This window comes from Oryctolagus cuniculus, chromosome 13 (assembly GCF_051225735.1).
Source record: "Oryctolagus cuniculus isolate XC-2025 breed Fujian yellow rabbit chromosome 13, ASM5122573v1, whole genome shotgun sequence".
In the NCBI taxonomy this organism is placed as follows: Eukaryota; Metazoa; Chordata; class Mammalia; order Lagomorpha; family Leporidae; genus Oryctolagus; species Oryctolagus cuniculus.
In genome coordinates this window covers 71241489-71264327 of record NC_142879.1, presented here as the reverse complement: position 1 = coordinate 71264327, position 22839 = coordinate 71241489, and the positions used below count along the sequence as shown (strand labels likewise).

At 43.1% G+C, this 22839-nt stretch overlaps 1 protein-coding gene across 2 annotated transcripts in view; it reads left to right on the top strand.

The window, feature by feature from the left end:
* CDC123 (cell division cycle 123) overlaps window positions 1-22839 on the top strand; it is a 73698-nt gene that overhangs the window by 12275 nt on the left and 38584 nt on the right. Inside the window, exons 3-6 of one of the 2 annotated variants that reach the window (XM_002717547.6) lie at window positions 8086-8143; window positions 8381-8413; window positions 18162-18257; window positions 22467-22573. In XM_002717547.6, coding sequence (XP_002717593.1) covers window positions 8086-8143; window positions 8381-8413; window positions 18162-18257; window positions 22467-22573 — 294 coding nt within the window. The remainder of the gene's footprint in view (window positions 1-8085; window positions 8144-8380; window positions 8414-18161; window positions 18258-22466; window positions 22574-22839) is intronic. The other variant, XM_070055720.2, reaches the window with a different exon arrangement.

Below are 22839 nucleotides of genomic sequence, written 5' to 3'. Positions count from 1 at the left end.
GCCAGCCCCTTTTGTCCCTTCTTAAGACCAGGGAAAACCTTCTCAGGAGCCCTCTGTCTTGTTTTGATCAGGCTTGGGTCACAGTCATTAGGAAGGAAGATGGTATAGCCATGGTTAGTTAAGCCTGATCAGTAGTCACTGCTGTGACTGGGGAGAAATCCATGAGGCAGGGAGCACTTAGTATCTGTACAAATTGGAGTTTTTATGAACAAGGAAGTGGGAAATGGCTATAGGGTGTGCCATCACTGCTGCTGCTTCATTCCCCACTTCATGTTACTTCCATGTACAGTGTGTGCCTTTCACTATGGACAGTAAGTTTTATAAGGTATCTGTTTATAGTCATAACTTAACAATCTGGTCTTGACACATAATTTGTTAAATAAGTAAATGAATGAACATGGTTATTCTACTCTCCTATGATAGTCTCTACAAAGAGTCAAGATAATAAAATAGATCAAAGATGCCAAATAGTTGATCCTGTTTGCCAACTCAGATCCAATAGTGATGGTTTCCTGGAATGAGGAGTTGAGGGCTCTGAGGGTGTATCCAGGGTTTAGACAGAAGGAATGTTTGTTCATCATTGCCTGTAGGGCATGTGGGAAAAGGTTCTGGTGGAGACAATGATTTACCTTCACTGACCATTTATTAGATGCCTACTGTGAGGGGAGTGCTGAGCTTGCTACTGCAGTAACAAGATAGACGGCACGTCCTTTCTTGGGAGTCTAGGCTTAGTAACCAAGTCAAACAAATAAGTAGATGTCTGAGTTGTGTTTTGAAAAATGTTTTTGAGTAGAAGGTATTCTGAAAAGCAGTGCCTTTAATCATCGAAAGCTGGGGTGACCCAGGAAGTTTTTATAGTGACACTTGCACTGGGCCCACAGCTGGGTCTGACTGAGGTTGTTTGTGCCTTCCGAGCACTAATCTGCATTGTCTTCTTTGAATCTCGAGTTCTTTTCTGACTCTGTCTCCTTTAAGGCCAAATAGTGATAGACACCAATCATAAAAACACGTGGTGAGCATACTCATATTTTGGTTCTTGACAACTCTGTGAAGTAGCTGCTGGTATACCAGTTCTGTAGATGGGCTAATGATGCAGAGCTCTTGACTGACAGTGGCAGAGCCGAGATATCTGCACTATGTGTCTTCAGCACCAGTGCTGTTGTATGCCAGCTCTTTGCAACATGTAACAAAGCACACGGAATCCTAAATGGGGGCTGGCACTGTGGCGTAGTGGGTAAAGCTGCCACCTGCAGTACTGGCATCCCGTATGGGTGCCAGTTCGTGTCCCGGCTGCTCCACTTCCAATCCAGCTCTCTGCTATGGCCTGGGAAAGCAGTAGAAGATGGCCTGAGTCCTTGGGCCCCTGCACCCACATGGGAGACCTGGAAGAAGCTCCTGCTCCCGGCTTCAGATCGGCGCAGGTCTGGCCATTGTGGCCATCTGGGGAGTGAACCAGTGGATGGGAGACCTCCCTCTCTCTCTGCCTCTCCTTCTCTCTCTCTCTTTAACTCTTTCAAATAAATAAATAAATCTTTAAAAAAAAAAAAGAAGAAGAATCCTAAATGTTCACATCATCCTTTCATCACTTCAGTCCTTAGGATTTAGTGTCCCCTTAGAAAGCTTGCAAATCGATACACATTGTCATCTTTGCCAGTGAATAGGTGTGGTGTCAGACCTCACAGTGAGCACTGCAGTAGGTTCTCTTGAATAACTGAACACATCACTTACGAAATTTTTTTTAGATTGTTGTGTTATAGTATCAAAATTGTAAGTGGTTTTGGAGTGATAAAATACATTGTCAATTTCTTGCTGGGCACCTTTTTTATTGTGGGATTAAGTAAGTCACCTTAAAAAGATCATATTGCATTTAAAAACATGATGTAGAATTTTTTTTTCAATTTAATTTTTAAGAAATACAAATTTCATGAGTACAACTTTAGGGATATAGTTATTCTTCCCAGCATATCAGCACTCCCACCCATACTCCCACCATGTAGAATTTAAAGAGGTAAGACAAAGTAGTTAGCTACTTGGGCAGGATTTCACAAGTTGATAGTGTCTTAGTATTATCACTACAGTACAGAATATTATTCTTAGCTTTGTGGGCCTGGGAACTCAGTTCTGTGGCTTACAGAGTTGATTAAAATTTGGGGAGCTGATTTACATTAACTAAAATCACAGCAGACTGACTGATAAACCATTGCCATTTTTTTTGATATACAAAAGAAGATACGCCTCTCCAGTGATTGCTACCACTTGGAAGGTCACTTAGCACGTAGTAACTCTCAACAAATATGAATGGAATCACTCTCTGTAGTTTCATTCCTTTTAGCAAAATATTTACACCATTATTTTAAAATATTATCTCCATCTTCATTCTAGTTTCTTGACTTTCTGTGATGGTTGTTGGAGATTAGCCCTTTTATACCCTCTTCATTATAATTTTTTTGTTAAGTACCTCGTATTTACAGTATTATGTCATTACTGTTGACTGCTGAATCATATTTTATAATATGATTACCTTTGTTAAAAATAACTTTTTCCTGGAATTAATAATTGTGTTGTTGAAATTCCCTTTATTTTCTATGTATCTATCACAAATATTTTGCAAATGTTCTAGTAGGCAGGTCATATGCCTATTAGCTATTTTTCTAAACTCTCAAGTACTGTTCCAAATTGGACAGTTCCCTTTTTCCTTTCCTGGAGAACTCATTTTAGCCATCTGTTCCAGTCTGCACCATCATTTTGCAGGTCTGGCATACAGTTCTCTGCTATGGGCTTTCCTTCTGTGCTGGATTTTCTGTTACTTGGATGCTACATTTTTGTTTTTGTTGATTTACTCCAGAAGCACGTGCTTTAGAATGCTTAGGAGGAAAAGCTTTTGAGTTTTTGTGTCAGTAGAAATTTTTATTCTCTTCCACTTGAGAGTGTTTGCTTATACTCAGGGGCTGGGAAGCAGCATTTGGCCCAGTATGGAATTCTAGGTAGAAAATTGCCCTTTGATTTCAAAGGCTATTGCCTACTCTCTTCTAGGATGCTGTGAAGTCCCATTTTCGTTGTCATTTATTTTTCTTTATGAGTGTTTTTGGAATTTCTTCTTTCATATTTTATATTTATATTGACCCCCCCCCCCCCAATTTGGTAGCTTAAAAAGTAATCATCTTATTTGTCAGTGGTAACTCAGCCAGATGTTGGGAGACACATGTCCTTGGGTCTCTTTAAATTTCTCATTTATTATGGGGCCGGTGCTGTGGTGCAGTGGGTTAAAGCCCTGGCCTGATGTGCCGGCATCCCATATGGGCGCTGGTTCTAGCCCCAGCTGCTCCTCTTCTGATCCAGCTCTCTGCTATGGCCTGGGAAAGCAGTGGAGGATGGCCCAAGTCCTTGGGCCCCTGCACCCACGTGGGAGACCACGTGGAAGAAGCTCCTGGCTTCTGGCTTCGGATCAGCTCAGCTCCAGCCATTGCAGCCATCTGGGGAGTGAACTAGTGGATGGAAGACCTCTCTCTGTCTCTACCTCTCTCTGTAACTCTGTCTTTCAAATAAATAAAATAATTTTTTTTAAAATTTCTCATTTATTATATGTCTTGCAAACAGAGGAACTGCCAGCCTTTGTTCTCAACTATCTTTTCAAGGATGTTTATGTAGCAAGCAGTCTCAGGAGGTAGGGATGATGTCTCCGTCTAGTGCAGAGAACAGGTTTGTTCATGGTCCAGGATAAGGAAAGATAACGTGTCCCCTTGGGTCAGAGATTGAGCAGGTTTCCTTGCAGCCCATTATAAAAGGTGGGATTCCTTGAGTTCAGAGTTCCTAGGTTGTAACACAAACACAGGCCACCCTGTGTTGCCCCCATGGAGTGGAGGGGTAAGAGGGACCTGACGCAAAGATGAAATGCGACTCATACTGTGCCATGAGTAATAGAGCCCTTGTTTTCTGATCCAGGAATCGCGTGTCGTCTGCTAATGTCCTTGAAAGTGGGAGAGCCTAACTTGTTAGCCTGTAAATAAAAAATATCAGATCCTCCACAGTCTTGACAGTGAGCAGGTTTTCTGTTGATTTTGCTAAGGTCAGTGCTTGGGTATTGTCATCAGTTTGTCTGAGCTGGATGGTCTAAAAATGTCCTCACTCACAGGGCTGGCAGTTGATGTGGTCAGCTGGCATTGTGCTCCATGTGGCCCCTCATTTTCAGAAAGGCTGGCCTTATTTATTTGAAAAGCAGAGTTACAGAGAGGCAGAGGCAGAGAGAGAAAGAGAAGAGAGAGAGAGGTCTTTGACCTGCTGGTTCACTCCCCAGATGGCCACAATGGCTGGAGCTGTGTCATTCCGAAGCCAGGAATCAGGAGCTTCTTTTGGGTCTCCCACGCAGGTGTAGGGGCCCAAGGACTTGGGCCATCTTCTTCTGCTTTCCCAGGACATAGCAGAGATCTAGGTCGGATGCGGAGCAGCTGGGACTCGAACTGTGCCCATACGGGATGCCAGCACTGCAGGCGGTGGCTTTCCCTGCTGCGCCACAGCGCCGGCCCCTAGCCTTAGCTTCTTTACAGAGCAGTGGCAGCATATCAGGCTGAGAGTGGAAGCTCTGAGTCCTTGACGCTAGGTTCTGAGACGTAGTGTCAGTTGGGCTACCTCCTGTTGGCCAGAGTGAGTCTTGAAGACAGTCTAAAGTGCAGGGTGGGAAAATACATGCTATTTCCTGATGGGCAGAGTGAGTGGCAAAGTCACCCTTCGAGTGGCGTGTCTGGAGAGATGAAAAGGATTGCTGTGTCATCTTTTGCACATCTAAGGTGTTTTGTTTTATTCTTTTCACTCATTGTACAGGGTACTTGGTGACCCCTTTTGTTATAGAAACTAGTATTTTCCGGTTTGGGGATAAAAAATATAATATTCTTTTATTGTTTCTCTTTCTAGAACTCCTATTGAGTTAATTATAATTATGTAATTATATTAATGTTACATTAATTCTCTGAATTTGTTCATTTCTTCTCTGTTTTCTATCTCTTAGTCTTCTTGTTCTACTTTCTGGGTAATTTTGATTTTTTTTCCTTATTCATTCTATGGAAGTTTTAAATTTCATCTGTCATGTTTTCAGTTTGTACAAGTTAAATCTTTTCCTGTTTCTTTACAGTCTCTTCTTTCATGGATGCTGTCTCTTTTTTATGTTTTAGGATATTAATGGTTTCTAAAAATGTTTTCATCTGGTCCTTTTATTGGCTTTTTTTCTTTCTCCTATCTTTTTTTTCTTTTTGTTTTTCAAAAGCTTTGTTTCATCTTGGAGACTTTGTTGAGTTTGCTTATGATTCTTGGTCTTCACTTGTAATTGAGAGTGAGGGGAATGCATACACACACACACACGCATTTGCAAAGTTTGTATACATGCTGTTGACTGGGGTTGTAGTAAGCAAGTGTTGATGGAGGATTCTCAGCGGACGGTATCTGTAGGTCTTACCTATGGGATGGTTCAGTTCCCAAACAGAAGAATCCTGTACCTTCCAGGAGCAGGGTGGGAGGAAGGAAGGGGCTACGACTTTCACTGTTCATTGTGGCTTTCACATGATTCCATATTCTTTGGGGGTCATTATGTGTCTGACTTCTTAAACTCTCCTACAATAACAGGAAAGATCCCAAGGACTTAACCTCTGCAAGTCCATTTTTTTCTAGAAAATCAACCTGCTTACCAGTGAGGTTAGAAGAACTACTTGAGCCATCACCACTGCCTGCCAGGATCCTCATTAGCAGGAAATGGGGGTCAGGCCCTCCAGTATGAGACACGGCCATCTTAACTCGAGGCCAGCTGTCCACACCCAGTTCTTATTTTGATTTTTTCCATCCAGTGATGTGAGTTCTTCCTAGGATGGTTATTTGCCAGGGCAGTGTTCTGATTATTCTCTCTGGGTGCTCTGAGTCTTTGTTTCCTCCTAGGCAGTGAAGATTCACTACTGGTCCCCTCCTCTCCACCTGTCCCCCATTTTTAAAATCTAAATTTTCTTTCTTTTTAAAAATTCTATTGGGAGTGGTGGTGGTGTGGTATAGTGGGTAAAGCTGCTGCCTACAGCACCAGCATCCCATGTGGGTGTTGGATTCGAGTCCCAGCTGTTCCACTTCTGATTCAGCTCCCTGCGAATGTGCCTGCAAAAGAAGCAGAAGATGCCCTGTGTGCTTGGGCCCCTACACCCACATAGGAGACCCAGAAGAAGCTCCTGGCTTCAGCTTGACCCAGCTTCAGCTGTTGTGGCAATTTGGGGAATGAACCAGCAGATGGAAGATCTCTCTAATGGCTGCTCAATTTCTGATCCAGCTCCTTGCTAATGGCCTGGGAAAAGCAACATGAGATGACCCAACTACCTGTGTTGTGCCACTCATGTGGGAGATCTGGAAGAAGCTCCTGGCTATGGCTTGGCCTATCCCTGGCCACTGTGATTGTATAGGGAGTGAACTAGCTGATGGGAGATTTATGTCTTTCTGTGTCTCTCCCTCTCTGTAACCCTGACCTCAAATCCAATCAATCAATAAATCTTAAAAAAGTAGTAATTTCCAAAAAACTTTAAAAAAAAAATAGGGGCCGGCGCTGTGGCACAGTGGGTTAATGCCCTGGCCTGAAGTGCCGGCATCCCGTATGGGCGCTGGTTCGAGACCTGGCTGCTCCACTTCCGATCCAGCTCTCTGCTATGGCCTGGGAAAGCAGTAGAAGATGGCCCAAGTCCTTAGGCCCCTGCATCTGCATGGGCGACCCAGAAGAAGCTCCTGGTTCCAGGCTTCAGATGCGGCCACCTGGGGAGTGAACCATTGGATGGAAGACCTCTCTTTCTCTCTCTCTCTCTCTGCCTCTCTTCTCTCTGTGTAACTCTTTCAAATAAATTAAATAAATAAATAAATAAATAAAATGTTACTTGTCTATTTGAGAGATGGAGAGAGAGCTCCCATTCATTCCAAGTGCCTGTAATGGCCAGGACTGTGCTAGACTGAAGTTGGGAGCTGGAAATTCCTTCTAGATCTCCTGTGTAGGTGTGGCAGGAACACAGTTACCTAAACCATAACCTTCTGTTTCCCCAGGTCTGCTTTTGTGAGCAGCTAGAGTCATGAGCCAGAGCCGGGTATTGAGCCCAGTCTGCATCTTAACTGTTAGGCCAAATGCCTGACGGATGGGATGGGCCTTTTCAACACCCTGCTTTGCTTACTGGCCTCTTCACAAATAGTGTGCTTGAGTGCGTTGTTCTCTCTCTCTCTCCCACCCTTTTAGATGGCCCAGTCTAGACCCAGAGTAGTTCCTGACAGCAGCCCACGTACTCTGTTTTCATTGTGTAAAGAGCAGCTTTTTGATTTTGCTTCCCAGGGGTGTTCCATCAGCTGTGTAGACAGCTGTGCCGAGGTTTCCTTTCGGTGTCTTCCTTCACCCTGTTAGATTGTCTCTGTCTTTGGCAGCTCTTTGTCATATTTGGGGCTTCAAAGTCAGAGATGAAGCTTAGTATTATCAGAGATAAAGTTGGAGTTTTTCTTTCCATTGCTTTTAGTGATTTCCATGAAGAGGCAGAAGGTTTTTATTCTGCTGTCTCTTACTGGAAGTATACTCTAATTAGTTCCGTGTGTGTGTGTGTTTTTAATTAGTTTCCGTCTCCAGAAATGAGCTTTTCCTTGTATTGTTCTAAAATTTTAAGATTTATTTGTTTTTAAGATTTATTTTCTTTATTTGAAAAGCAGAGATACAGAGAGAGAGGTTTTCCATCTGCTGGTTTGCTCCCCAAATGGCTACAATGGCAGGGTCTTGGCTAGGCTGAAGTCAGGAGCCAAGAGCTTCCTCTGAGTCTCCCACGTGGTTGGCAGGGGCCCAAGGACTTGGGCCGTCTTCCACTGCTCTCCCAGGTGCCTTAGCAGGGAGCTGGATTGAAAGTGGAGCAGCCAGGACTCTAACTGACACCCATATGGGATGCTGGCGTTGCAGGTGGCAGCTTAACTACACCACAGTGCCAACCCTTGCTTTTTTTTTTTTTTTTTTTTTTTAATATACTTAGTACATCTGTGACTGCATGGTTTCAAAGTCTTTTTTTTCTGCTAAATTTTTGTTTTATGTTTTTGTTTTTTGTTCTTTAGAGAAGATCCACCAGCACACTCTCAGCCAGACAGTGATGATGAAGCTGAAGAAATCCAGGTTGGTAGAAGACAGTCTGTTCTGTAGAGTGTTCTAGTATACATGATCTCTGAAATGATCCTGACATTTAGTTCTTAGGGTCATCAAGGTGGGCAGACATGTGAAAAATCTCTGTGTCATATATTTGTTACATATAATTTGTGTTCAGGAAAAAAACGTTTCCTCTGTGTGTACGATTTTGAGATGGAAGCCCAGCACAGAATTTAATGTTTTGTTTCTGTTCTCTCTTCCCTTCAGTGGTCCGATGATGAGAACACAGCCACCCTTACGGTAAGAACAAGGCAGTGCCGTGGTGGGGACGGCAGCTCACTGTTGTGTAGGGCTAGCCTCTAGGTTTCACTGCATACTGCTCTGAACTCCCCTGTATTCGCCACTTCAAATGGCTTTGCCTTTTCCCCCTCCTTGGTTAGAAAGGAAATATCTTGAGTGCATTTTTGCTGCTTTGACTTGTTTCCCTGAAGCTCTGAAAGAAGAAATCAAGCCTAACATTAAACTCTGAGGTCCCCAGATCTGTGCATCTAAACTGAAGTGAAAAGTCTGTATTCACTTATTCATGTATGTTTAATTGATATAATAGAGAAGTATGTGACTTTAACCAATATTGCATTTAAAATAGTGTATTATTGTCTTTCACTATTTTTGTGAAATTCAACTTAAAATAGTTTTTAATAAATTCTTAAAGGGATGAGTAAATTGAACAATGTATGTCTCAACACAAATGAAAGCTCTTCAAACCTTAAGATGCGATAAGACTTTTTTGTTCTTAAAAAATTCCTTCCAAGTAAATGTAAAGGCAGAAAGAGGAAAATGAGTTTTAAGGGAGAGTATATTCTAATATAACTCTAAGTAAGATATTTATTTATTTATTTTTTAAATTTATTTGACAGATAGACAGTGTGAGAGAGAGTCTGAGAGAAAGGTCCTCCTTCCGTTGGTTCACCCCCTAAATAGCTGCCACGGCCAGAACTACGCCGATCCGAAGCCAGGAGCCAGGTGCTTCCTTCTGGTCTCCCTTGCGGGTGCAGGGGCCCAAGCACTTGGGCCATCCTCCACTGCCTTCCTGGGCCACAGCAGAGAGCTGGATTGGAAGAGGAGCAACCGGGACTAGAACCCGGCCCCCATATGGGATGCTGGCACCGCAGGCAGAGGATTAACCAAATGAGCCACAGCGCCGGCCCGATATTTGTTTATTTTAATGAATGAGATGTGCTTTCTAGAGTACAGGGAAAAAGTAAAGATCTCTAAAACCCACATTATTTCCCTAGGAAAAAAATTAAACATGCCAACAGATGCAGAAGTGGAACATTAGGATGTTTAATTAGCTGTGGATATTATGTGGTTTACTCTCCTTTTATGAAAATTCTATTCAACCTAATATAAATAGTATCTGCTGTACTCAGGACACTGTAGGGGTTCTATGAGGAAAACAAAGATGAGTATGATTTGATTCCTGCCATCAGGGAGTTTGAAACCAGTAAGACACAGGTTGGGGGTGGGTGACAGAGCTGACAGAACAATTATAAGTGAGGGTATCTAGAACTGCTTACAGGAGAAGCAATATTTGACCTGGATCTGAAGAGTGCTGAGGATTATCACTTTCAACTCATGTCTTTAAATGTGTACAAGTGGATTCAGAAATTAGTGATACGAAAGTATATAGGGGTCTAAGACTGTTCCTGCTGCTATAATAAAATGCCTTCATCTGGGAAATTTATTAATAATATTGATTTTCCGCAGTTCAGGAGGCTGGGAAATCCAAGATCCGCAGATTCAGTGCCCTCTGAAGACTTGCTCCCCGTGTGCAGGAAGGCGCCATGTTGCTTTGTGGTCATGTGGGGAAGGGGAGAAGACGTGTAAGGGCCAACAGCTCTCTGAAGTCTCTTCTAGGAGAACAGAACCTCAGGACTTAATCCCTTAATTCCCCGAGGCGCCGCCTCTTAATACGACCCCAACGGAGACTAAGTTTCAACATGAATTTTGGAGAGAGACCAGATGTCTCAAACACAGCAGTATGCACATGTCTATGTCCTTGTCTCTTTCTACCAAACTGTTCACTAAGAAGGTTTACAACTTGATTTCTAAAATACCATTCTCCACTAAAAAGAATCAAAGCTTCTTGGAGAAATTCAGAACAGGGGTTAGGAAACCAAAATGATCCTGTAGTAGCTTGTTGTGCCAGGAACTAAGGGAATGTTCAAAGAATAACAGAGACATGACCACAAGACCCAGAAACCAACTTGAAAGGGTTCCACTAGCAAAAGCATTATAAATAATAATGTAATCATAACCCATTGAGTCAGAATCCAAGATCCCATGCTGACATAAATAGTGATTAAAGCAGTGGGGGAGAAGGGAAAGCCTTTCTTCAGTTCTCAAAAGCACTGTCTAGTGTAGAAGGAATGATGGAGTTAGAAATCAGCATCTGGGGGCCGGCACTGTGGCATAGTGGGTTTAGCCTCAGCCTGCTGCGCTGGCATCGCATAGGGGCGCTGGTTTGTGTCCCAGCTGCTCATCTTCCAGTCCAGCTCTCTGCTTATGGTCTGGGAAGGCAGTGGAAGATGGCCCAAGTACTTGGGCCCCTGCAACTGCATGGGAGACCTGGAGGAAGCTCCTGGCTCCTGGCTTTAGATGGGCTGTGCTCTGGCCATTGTGACCATCTGGGGAGTAAACCAGCAGGTGGAAGACCTTTCTCTCTGTCTGTAACTCTGACTCGCAAATAAATAAATAAAATCTCTAAAAAGAAAAAAATAAAATAAATCAGCATCTGGCAACCATTAAAGTAATAATTGATTGCATATATGTTAAAACTGGGGCAGGCATTTGGCCCGACAATAACAATGCTGGTTAAGATGCCCATATCCCATATTGGATTGCTTGGGTTCAATTTCCAGTTCTGCTGCCGATTCTAGCTTCAGGTGCTTCCAGCAAAGGTGCATGGGATGGGCACATCGCCTGCCACTGAATAACCTAACCTGCATAGCCTGAAATTAATAATGAGAACCAGCCAACAAACTCTACTTCTAAGGGTATGTCTGTGGGGAGCAACTCGGACTAGACTAAGTTACTGGAATTAAGACTTATTCTATGCATCTGCTCTCCCACAATATGGTGCTGAGAAGGGAGAAACAGCTTCTACACAGCTGCCTCCAGTTCCACCAATAAACTATAGGACCTGCTCCTGATTGCAGGAGAGCAGCGTACTCGGCGTGTGGGTAGCAGAGTTGGGATTGGCGGAAGAGGACTATAAAGGAGGAGAGAGACAACATGCACCAGGAACATCTAAGGGGAACATCTAAGAGGAACACCTGTGCAGCCCCCGAGAGAGCCGGCCGGCGGTGTGCCGCTCCCCCGCGGAAGTGGGGAAAGAGGCAGGGGGAACCGCCCTTCCACGGAGGTGGAAGGGACGGTAGCCAACCCGGGAAGGACCAGCAGCCAACCTGGGAAGGACCAGCAGCCAACCCGGGAAGAACCAGCAGCAAACCCGGGGAGGGCCGAGCAGACAAAAGAACAACGCAGGGTCCAGTGTCGCTCTTCCACGAAGAGGGGGAGCGACATAATGGTGCCGTGACTCAGATGTGAAGCCTAGGCAGGGTTTAGTGTCGTTCCTCCACGAAGAGGGGGAGCAACATAATGGTGCCGTGACTCGGATAGGAAACCTAGGAGGGAAGAAACGGGAAGAAGTGGGAAATTACCGGAGAGAGATTAGCAAAGAGCCTAGGGAAAAGCCGGACAGAAAAGGTGCCGGAAGAAGCTATCGAAAGCCTAGGCATAGACTCGGATACGGACTGTGGGAAAGAAGTTAGGATTTAAAGTGAAAGCAAGAAGAAATTTAGACTCAGATACGGACTGCAGGTTGAAAGTGAAAGTGAAACCTATAAGAAACTTAGACTTGGATACGGACTGTGGGGAGAGGCCAGGAGAAATGAGGGAGGAATATTGTTGGAAGAAAACTTAGGGAAACATACCGGGTAGAGAAAAATGTTAGGGAGGTGGTGAGCACCTGTGGGCGGCTAGCAGCTTATGCGCCGCAGGTCACCGAAGACAGGCACGAATTAACATCAATAAGTCTCCCCACAATACCGCAATGAGAAGGCTTGGATTCGGTCTGCCTGATTAGTAAGGCGATAAGCACCAGCAGGCAGCTCGACCAGAGTATGAGCTGCAGGTCACCGAAGATAGGCACGAACCAACACTAATAAGTCTCCCCACAATACGGCAACGAGAGGGCTTGGATTTGGTTTGCCTGATAGGGCTTGTAAGCACCTGCATGCAGTTCTAGCAGAGCAGAGCATGCGCTGCAGGGCACCGAACTCAGGCACGCATCAGCGCCTAAAAACCTCCTCACAACATGGCGAAGAGAGGACCCGGATTCGGTTTGCCTGATTGATAGGACTTGTAAGCACCTGTGGGCAACTCCAGCAAGCAGAGCAGAGTGTGTGCCGTGGGGCACCGAAGACAGGCGCGTATCAACGCCAAAAATAAAAAGAAAGGGGGATCTGTGGGGAGCAACTCAGACTAGACTAAGTTACTGGAATTAAGACTTATTCTATGCATCTGCTCTCCCACAATATGGTGCTGAGAAGGGAGAAACAGCTTCTACACAGCTGCCTCCAGTTCCACCAATAAACTATAGGACCTGCTCCTGATTGCAGGAGAGCAGCGTACTCGGCGTGTGGGTAGCAGAGTTGGGATTGGTGGAAGAGGACTATAAAGGAGGAGAGAGACAACATGCACCAGGAACATCTAAGGGGAACATCTAAGAGGAACACCTGTGCAGCCCCCGAGAGAGCCGGCCGGCGGTGTGCCGCTCCCCCGCGGAAGTGGGGAATGTGCCGGGGGAACCGCCCTTCCACGGAGGTGGAAGGGACGGTAGCCAACCCGGGAAGGACCAGCAGCCAACCCGGGGAGGGCCGAGCAGACGAAAGAACAGCGCAGGGTCCAGTGTCGCTCCTCCACGAAGACGGGGAGCGACAATGTCCATAACTGCCCTGTGTTCTTCAAAAATATCAAAGTCAGGAACATTACGAACCACAGAGAAAGGAACTGTTACGGATTTAAAGGAGATGAAAGAAACATGACAGCTAAATGTAGTGCATGATTCTAGAATGGATCATGAACCAGAGAAAGTTTTGCCTTCTCTTTTTCTATAAAGACATTAAAAGGACCCTCGGTAAACTGTGAATAAGATCTGTGGATTGGATAATGGCATCATATCACTGTTAGTTCCCTGATTTTGATTGTTTTGCCACGTTATAAGAGAGAATGTTAAAATGACTTGTGAGGAAATATACCGTGAAGTATTTAGGGATGAATGGGCAACTTACTTTATAGTAGTGTAGGAAAGAAAAAGTATATAAATAAATAGAAACACACAGGTAGAGAGGAAAGTTGGTAGGGAGAGTGATAAAGCAAATATAAAATGGACAGTTTGGGGAAGAGTATTTAGATATGCATGGTTCTCTTAATGTTTCTGAAAGTCTGAAGTTATTTTAAAAACTGTCAATTTGAAGAGACTTGGTTCCATTGGGTGAAGTCAAGCAGGGAATGAGCCTTCATTGTAGAGAGAAATAAGGAACCAGGGCTTAGGGTGGGAAAAAGCAAGGTATTGGTGAATGGCATATTGTACATGAGTGTAGGTGTAAAAGCAGTCTATCAAAAGTGAGGGGAAAAAAAAATCAAGTTTTTAAAAGTCTAATGATGAAGTTAAAAAGGAAAGTTGTTGAAAGAATGCATAGCAAATGGCTGTTAAATTGTTTGAAGGCCTTTTTTTTTATTTATTAAAGATTTATTTATTTATTTGAAAAGTAGAAAGAGAGAGAGGTCTTCTGCCCGCTGGTTTACTCGCCAAATGTCTGCAATGGCCAGTGCTGGGCCAGTCTGAAGCCAGGAGCCTCTTCGAGATCCCCCATGCAGGTACAGGGGCCCGAAGACTTGGGCCGTCCTCTGCTGCTTTCCCAGGCCATAGCAGAGAGCTGGAATGGAAGAGGAGCAGCCAGGTCTTGAACTGGTGCCCATACGAGATGCCGGCATTGCAGGCAGCGGCTTTACCTGCTTTGCCAAAGCCCCGCTCTTGAAGGCCGGGTGTTATGGCCAGGCACTTCTGTCATAGGTATAGAGTCATGAATATAGATGAACACACCCCAGCTTTGTAATGATGGGAACCTGTGGGAAGAGAGGGAAAGGCCAGGGAGGAGAGCAAGAAGATAAGGATCTTTTGTCCATCTGTGGTGTTTTTCCCTTAGAAATATACAGGTGTAGACCAAATAGTTCAATGTTTGGACCAGGAACAAGGGTCTGTATTTTTTTGTGTGTTGTAAAACATTTTTTTTTTTTTTTTGGACAGGCAGAGTTAGACAGTGGGAGAGAGAGAGACAGAGAGAACGGTCTTCCTTTTGTTGGTTCACTCCCCAGATGGCTGCCACGGCCGACACGCTGTGCTGATCTGAAGCCAGGAGCCAGGTGCTTCCTCCTGGTCTCCCATGAGGGTGCAGGGCCCAAGCACTTGGGCCATCCTCCACTGCCCTCCCGGGCCACAGCAGAGAGCTGGACTGGAAGAGGAACAACCGGGACAGAATCCGGTGCCCCAACCGGGACTAGAACCTGGGGTGCAAGTGCCACAGGTGGAGGACTAGCCAAGTGAGCCGCAGCGCCGGCCAAAATTTCATAATTCTAAAAAAAAAATTGAACAGCAAAAGAGACCTATCATTTCTGAATGGGGTGGTACAGGGGCGCTGTGGTAGGTGAGACTGGGAAGATGGCTAGGTGAATACAGATAACAGCAGGTCCACAGATAATAGATAAATGTGGGTTTTATCTTACTTGCAGTGGAAACTTTTCCCCCAGACAAGTGAGGTGTTATGCATATTTAAAATTAACAAGTTGAGCAATAAGCTTAAAAGAATCTTATTAGTTAAATCTGTTCGTAGAGAAGTCTCATAAAATGGTAAAATCATGACTCCCATACATTTATAAAACTCTTTAACACATGTTAATGATTTGTTAGAACCGATTCAAACGAGAATCTAAAGGAAAGATGTTCATAAATCAGGAATGTTGAAATGAATGTGTAAATGAGGCAAAACCTGTTGAATGGGAGAGAAAACGGTTGGATTTCCAGAAGGCATAGAAATTGCATGCCCATAAGAATTAGTTTACAGGGCCGTTTCTGTGGTCTGGTGTGCTAAGCTTCTGCTTTTGGTGCCGACATCCCATTTGGACACTGGTTCGAGTCCCAGCTGCTCCACTTCCAATCCGGCTCTCTGCTATGGCCTGGGAAAGCAGTCAAAGATGGCCCAGGTCCTTGGATCCCTGCACCCATGTGGGAGACCTGGAAGAAGCTCCTGATTCCTGGCTTGGATCAGTCCAGCTCCGGCCATTGCGGCCATTTGGGGGAGTGAACCAGCTGATGGAAGACCTTCCTCTCTGTCTCCTTCTCTTGTAACTCTGCCTCTCACGTAAATAAGTAATTCTTTTAAAAAATAATTAGTTTACATTGCTGTCACGCACCTGCAGTTATGAAGTGGCTCACAGAGCTGGTGGAGTCAGATAGCCCTGGATAATTTGCTGTATGTGGATAAAACAGAGACTTCAAGTTTGTGGAGAAAATTGCATTAAAAGTTCCTTTTTCATGCAAAATGTTTGAAATCCATGCTTAGTTTTTTAATAAGTATGCATTTTCTGTGAATTTTTTGAAGGACTCCCCACCCCAGCTTTCCCTGAAGACAATAGGTAAACTTTTGTAACTCTCCTTTGTTCTGGGAGCCTTAATGGAAAGGATTTTCTAAAGTTGCATAATTTTGAGGATTTCAGGGGGTGGATCACATGTTTTAAAATGCAGCACATAAATACAGAGCAGTCCTTACAAGTCAAGTTTCATGGGATAGGAAAATTAACATGTTCTGTCTTTGAAGGTTAAATCCCTTCATGTTGTAAAATTTGTGTAATGATGCCATTTATAGAAACTTGCTGATGCATCTTGGATAAGTGGTTTTTATGGCTGGAGCTCCAGAGCAGCCAAATCAGCAGCTCTAGGTGATTATAAGGAAATTATTGGTCTAAACGTCAGTCATTATTCCTTTGATGAGGAGAGGGGCATGGAAAATAAGGGATTCTTAATACTCTTATTCATGTTGAAAGCCTCTCTAAGTTATTCTAATGTAATTTCTTGTATGTAAGCTGTAGAAGTAGTTTAATGGAAGATATGGTGGCAGGCTATGAACTGATTAAAAGATTTAACCAGCTTAGAGGCTAGACTTAAACTGTGATCAGAAAAGCTCACCTAATGAGACTTCTGCTCTCTCTTTACTCACAGCCTTTTGCTTAAAGCTGTTTCCAGTTTGGAGAATGGACTATCATTTTTTAACTCTTAATTCTTTGATGTGTTTTCCTGACTCATGTCACAGCTTTTTTTCTGTATCATAACTGGATTATATCTTGAGGATCTGCATAAACCGCTTGATTAATTTTTGGAATGTGTGCTTTAGTTAATTCTAGACCTAGTCTAACTTTTTTCCGCCCTATAGAAGAAGCTGATTACTAGATTTTCTTTCAGAACTTGCAGTTGCCCAGTAGAGGGCAGCAGTCCCCTTTGTAGCAGAAGCTGGGAACAAACTACATGCATCATCTGTGTTTTGTGTCCCAAAGGCTCCACTTTGGAGCCTTTTGCTTATGTCCACAGCTCCTTAGTGACATAAAGCTCCAGCCAGGGCATAATGGCCGTCAAGCTGAAGTTCCTTATTCAACAACAATATTTCTGTTACTTCCAGCTTGAAGCAAACACATCTCCTGTTTCAGTCACTTGCCTGGATGAAATACACATTTTGAAGTAAACCAAAATGGAAATAACATTTAAAATTTTTTGTTTTTATTTGAAAGAGAGATAGATTTTTCCATCCTCTGGTTCACTCCCCAAATGCCTGCAACCAACCAGGACTGGGCCAGGCCAAATCCAGGAGTCTGAAACTCAGTCCATGTCTCCCATGTGGGTGACAGAGACCCAAGAAATTGAGCCATCATCTGCTGCTTCTTAGGTGTGTATTAGCAGGAACCTGGATGGGAAGTAGAGTGGAGACTCGAACCCAGGCACTGGATGTGGGTGGCTTCTTAGCCACTATGCCAAATACCTGCCCTAGACAAAGCATTTAAATTAGCCAAAGGCCTATTTTTGAATTTTGTTAATATTAAAACTTATCTAGAAATACAAGTGATTGAATAGTTTCTTTTTCACCCTCATGAAGCCTTTAGGGGATATCTCCAAGACCCTTGCTACAAGAGTAGCTGTGGTCCTGTAAGTGGAGGGTTATTCTGAGAACCAGAATCCATGTACAAGGAATATTCTGTCTCTTTTCACTAATAAACACTGGTTTTAGGGTAGGTATTTGGCCTGGCAGTTAAGGTGGAGGTGAAGACACCTGCATCTCACACTGGACTCCCTTGGCATTCAGTGAGACACAGCTCTGATTCCTGATTCCAGATTCCTGCTAATCTAGACCTTAGGAGGCAGCAGGTGATGGCCCAGCTGCTTGGGTTCCTGCCACCTGTGTGGAAGATCTAGATGGAGTTCCTTGCTTTGGCAGTCAGTGGGTTTTGGCGAAGCCCAACTCAGACTGTTACAGACATTTGGAGAGTGAACCAGCCAATGAAAGCTCTGTGTGTCTCTGAAGTAAATAAATTAACAAAATTTTAAAATCCCTCCCTGCTAAAGATAAAGATCAGTAGTTTAATGTAGGGGTACGTAGAACCATTCATTCCTTCTTCACATAGCCAGATGCTCAGTGACATCTGTCTTTAACTTTATGGTTTTCATTGTTTTAGAAAGTGCCATTTCAGTGCTTTTATTTCTCTTCCTTCTAAATGTTATTTGATCACTGACTTTACTTGAGTTCAAAAATTCTGAGTAATTTGTATTATGAATTCTAATTTTAACACTCTAAACTATAACCTTGAGATTTTTATCTGTTTTTCGTATTTGCTGTAATGGTATTGTCTTACCCAAGTGATTTCTTCTTTCTCTCTGTAGGCACCAGAATTTCCCGAGTTCAACACAACAGTCCAGGAAGCTATCAATTCTCTGGGGGGCAGTGTCTTTCCTAAGCTTAACTGGAGTGCCCCAAGGGTAGGAACATATACATAAAGCTCTTACTGTTTGAATATTCTTTACTGGGCTATGCGTTTCATTTTATATCCCTGGAGAGTCTAATTGTAGTCCTCATTCTAGGAAAAATACTGTGGAATTTATGATGATTTTCCTGTTTTATATCTCCTGCTTTTGCCATCTCTATTCCTGGGTCCTGCAGGGTGGTATGTATTCTGTCAAAAGATGGTTTCAGCCTTTTATGTTGCTGATTTGTTAGAATTCTAAGGAAGTTCACTCTCTCGGTCCTCCTCAAAACTTGAGCTGTGTGGTTTAGCAGGGAAGTTTTTTTGTACTGACAAGAAAAATAAAAATGCCACAGAATGTAGAAATAGAGCAGTTTGAGAAATCAACTATATTTTTAAATTGTGTCTTATTTTTTAATATGGCACTGACAGGATTTTTTAAGAGTTAAGGCCTATGGAAAAATTTTCTATTTCTTATAACCCAATAGAAAATGATGTTATATCAGCAAAACTATTTAAGTGGTCAGACTTATTTTCATTTTCAAAAATCATACCCTGTGCCTCTCTTTTTTATTCTAAAACAAGTGATAACTTGTCTTTAATCTGATATATTGTTAATTTTCAAAATGTTTTATATGCACATAGTCTGAAATTTCAAATGAATCTGAAAGCTTGCTACAAAAATCAGCACATCCCAACACCTGTTTTTCCTTACCATTTCTTACTCCCCCGAGATACTGCTTTCAAATATACTTTACTACATTGTTTTTGCTATTTGCTTTTATTTCTTAGTTTTAGGTTTTATTTATTATTGAATTGCTACTTGGAAACACGTATTCCGCCCTCTTTCCTTTCTTATCGTCTTTACTTTCTATTCCACTATCCTTATTATAGGCCTTCCTGAACTCTGGTTAGATCAATAGTGTTTCCAGTTACTGGGATTATGCAAACACTGTGTGCACACATGATAGGGCCTGTACTGTGATTATTTATGTTTTCTTACTCAACAGTTTGTTTTCCCTGGTGTTAATAATAGCCTTGTTTATTCAGCTGCATGGTTTGCTAGGCAAACATGTTGTTTCAAAAGAGTTAAATGTGAATATTCAATATACTATCTTTAACAAGGGGTTCATCATTCCTTTTATTGGAAAAAATTATGAAAAAGTTATGGTACCTTACCTTAAAGCAGTGATACCTGTCTGAGGTTCATAGATGTACCAGTTACCCCGATCTGAGCTTTACACACTGTATACTTATATATTGAAATGCTACTCTGGTCCCCATAAATACATACAATTACTAAGTGTCAGTTTAAAAAAAAGATATATTTAAAAATACACTCTAGCTTGGGAGTCATTCGGGTATTTTTCTTAAAAGAAATTATTTTAGGGCCGTCGCCGCAGCTCAATAGGCTAATCCTCCGCCTGCAGTGCCGGCACACCGGGTTCTAGGCCCAATCGGGGCGCCAGATTCTGTCCCAGCTGCCCCGCTTCCAGGCCAGCTCTCTGTTATGGCCCGGGAGTGCAGTGGAGGATGGCCCAAGTGCTTGGGCCCTGCATCCGAATGGGAGACCAGGAGAATCTCCCTGTTTCTCTCTCTCTCACTGTCTACTCTGCCTGTCAAAAAAAAAAAAATTATTTTAGAAGTTATTTTAAAGTTATAAGTAAGTTATTAAATTCAATTTTAGTTTCTCATAGTCAACTTTCATCTGCATATGAGCAATACTTTATTTTTTTAGAAACCTTTTACTTAATAAATATAAATTTTGAATGTACAACCTTTGCATTGTAGCAGTATTTCCCCCATAACCACCCTCCCATCTGCAAACCATTCCATCTCCTACTCCCTCTCCCATCCATTCTTCATTAAGATTCTTTTTTTTTTTTTTTTTTTTTTTTTTTTTATTTTTGATAGGCAGAGTGGACAGTGAGAGAGACAGACAGAGAGAGAAAGGTCTTCCTTTGCCGTTGGTTCACCCTCCAATGGCCGCCGCTGCAGCCGGCGCACCGCGCTGATCCGATGGCAGGAGCCAGGAGCCAGGTGCTTTTCCTGGTCTCCCATGGGGTGCAGGGCCCAAGCACCTGGGCCATCCTCCACTGCACTCCCTGGCCATAGCAGAGAGCTGGCCTGGAAGAGGGGCAACCGGGACAGAATCCGGCGCCCCGACCGGGACTAGAACCCGGTGTGCCGGCGCCGCAAGGTGGAGGATTAGCCTATTGAGCCACGGCGCCGGCTCAAGATTCATTTTTAATTATCTTTATATACAGAAGATCAACTTAGTATATACTAAGTAAAGATTTCAACAGTTTGTGCCCACACAGACACACAAAGTATAAAATACTGTTTGAAGAGTAGTTTTACTATTAATTCTCATAGTACAACACATTAAGGACAGAGATCCCACATGGGGAGTAAGTGCACAGTGACACCTGTTGTTGATTTAAGAATTGACCCTCTTATTTATGACGTCAATAATCACCTGAGGCTTTTTTTTTTTTTTCTTTTTTTTTTTTGACAGAGTGGACAGTGAGAGAGAGAGACAGAGAGAAAGGTCTTCCTTTACTGTTGGTTCACCCTCCAATGGCTACTGCGGCCGGTGCACTGCACTGATCCTTAGCCAGGAGCCAGGTGCCTCCTCCTGGTCTCCCATGTGAGTTCAGGGCCAAAGCACTTGGGTTCACAGACTCTGATCTTATTTAGACAAGGCCATAATCAAAGTAGAAGTTCCCTCCTCTCTTACGAGCAATACTTTAAATCATTCCTTGCTGCTGAGCTTGGTTGAGGCTTTTTGCTGAAGATGGTAGGTGTGTTATTCATTTGTTCATTTATTTGTTACTTCTTGACTGCCTACTATATGCCTAGTATTTTCTTCCATGTAATGTGGACAATTGGATTTTTTTTTTTTTAAGAATTATTTTAATTGAGGGTCCGGCGCCGTGGCTCACTTGGTTAATCCTCCGCCTGTGGTGCCAGCATCCCATATGGGCACCAGGTTCTAGTCCCAGTTGCTCCTCTTCCAGTCCAGCTCTCTGCTGTGGCCCTGGAGGGCAGTGGAGGATGGCCCAAGTGCTTGGGCCCTGCACCCGCATGGGAGACCAGGAGAAGCACCTGCACTGGCTTCGGATCAGCGCAGCGCTGGCTGTAGCGGCCATTTGGGAAGTGAACCAATGAAAGGAAGACCTTTCTCTCTCTCTCTCTCTCACTGTCTGTATCTCTACCTGTCAAATAAAAAAAAAATTTATTTTATTTGAAAGAGTTACAGAGTGAGAGAGGGGGAGAGAGAGAGAGAGAGGTCTTCCATTCCTCTGATTCACTCCTCGAATGACTGCAACGTCCATAGCTGAACTGATCTGAAGCCAGGAGCCAGGAGCTTCTTCCAGGTCTCCCACATTGGTGCAGGGTCCAATGACTTGGGCCATCTTCTACTGCTATCCCAGAGATAGCAGAGAGCTGGATTAGAAGAGGAGCAGCCTGGACTCGAACCAGCGCCTACATGGGATGCTGGCATTGCAAGCTGGGGCTTTAACCCTCTGCACCACGCACCAGCCCTGGATTGTTTTTTGCAATTATTAGTTTCCTCAAAATTTTATTACTTCTTATCTTTGATCTGTATAGAAGACAGGTATGTTTTTCAAATTTTGTGCCTGCTGTTCTTCCTTTTTTTGTCCCCACCCACCCACCCCTTTTTGGTTCTTGTATGAGACATTCACCACTTAAAGTTGTGATGATTCAGAAAATTTCACTTCCTTTTCTTCCAGATTTGACCAGTATGGCTCTTTATTGCCCTGACCATCATAGTATAGGTATTTGGATGTTCCTTGTCAGAAACAGGCAGAAAGGAATGATGTCTGTTTTCTTGGAGAGTGGCTGATCAGGCTGTTGATTTACCATCTTCATCTGAAGTAGCAATTTGTCTGGTACCTCATTTCACACTTCTTTCATCATCAATAGGAAAACCATTGGGAAGTGCGTGGTCCTAGGTTGAACTGTGATGACTCGAACATCTCAGTGTTCACAAATGAGTGTCTGCCACACAGTGATGATGGTCTTTGTTGTTGAGAAGTGGACTTTGACATTTGACTGTATTGCTAAAAGTCACTTGGCTTTTTTCTTTAAACTGTTGAAGTAATAAGCATAATTGATTTTGTGTGTAGCCCCGAGCATCATTCATACCCACTGAGTTGAAAATAGGGACTAAATAGCACGTGCTTTATTTTTTTTTTAGGATGCATACTGGATAGCAATGAATAGCTCTCTGAAATGTAAAACCCTCAGTGACATCTTTCTGCTTTTCAAGAGTTCTGATTTCATCACTCGTGACTTCACTCAGCCGTAAGTTTATCTTGTTTACTCAATAGCATTCGTTTCAGTACTTAATGGAGAATTTTCTATAGGTGAAATTCCGTTAGTTCTAATACTATAAAAACAACAATTCCATGTAACAAAGCTATTTCATGTTTCCAAATGACCTATTAAAGCAAATCATTCTTTTTCTTTTATAAGAAATGTTATACAATGAATAACTCTAAATATCAAGAACTTTGTGTATCTGTGCCCATTAAATATTTTAGTAGTTTTTTCCTGTTATAATATATATA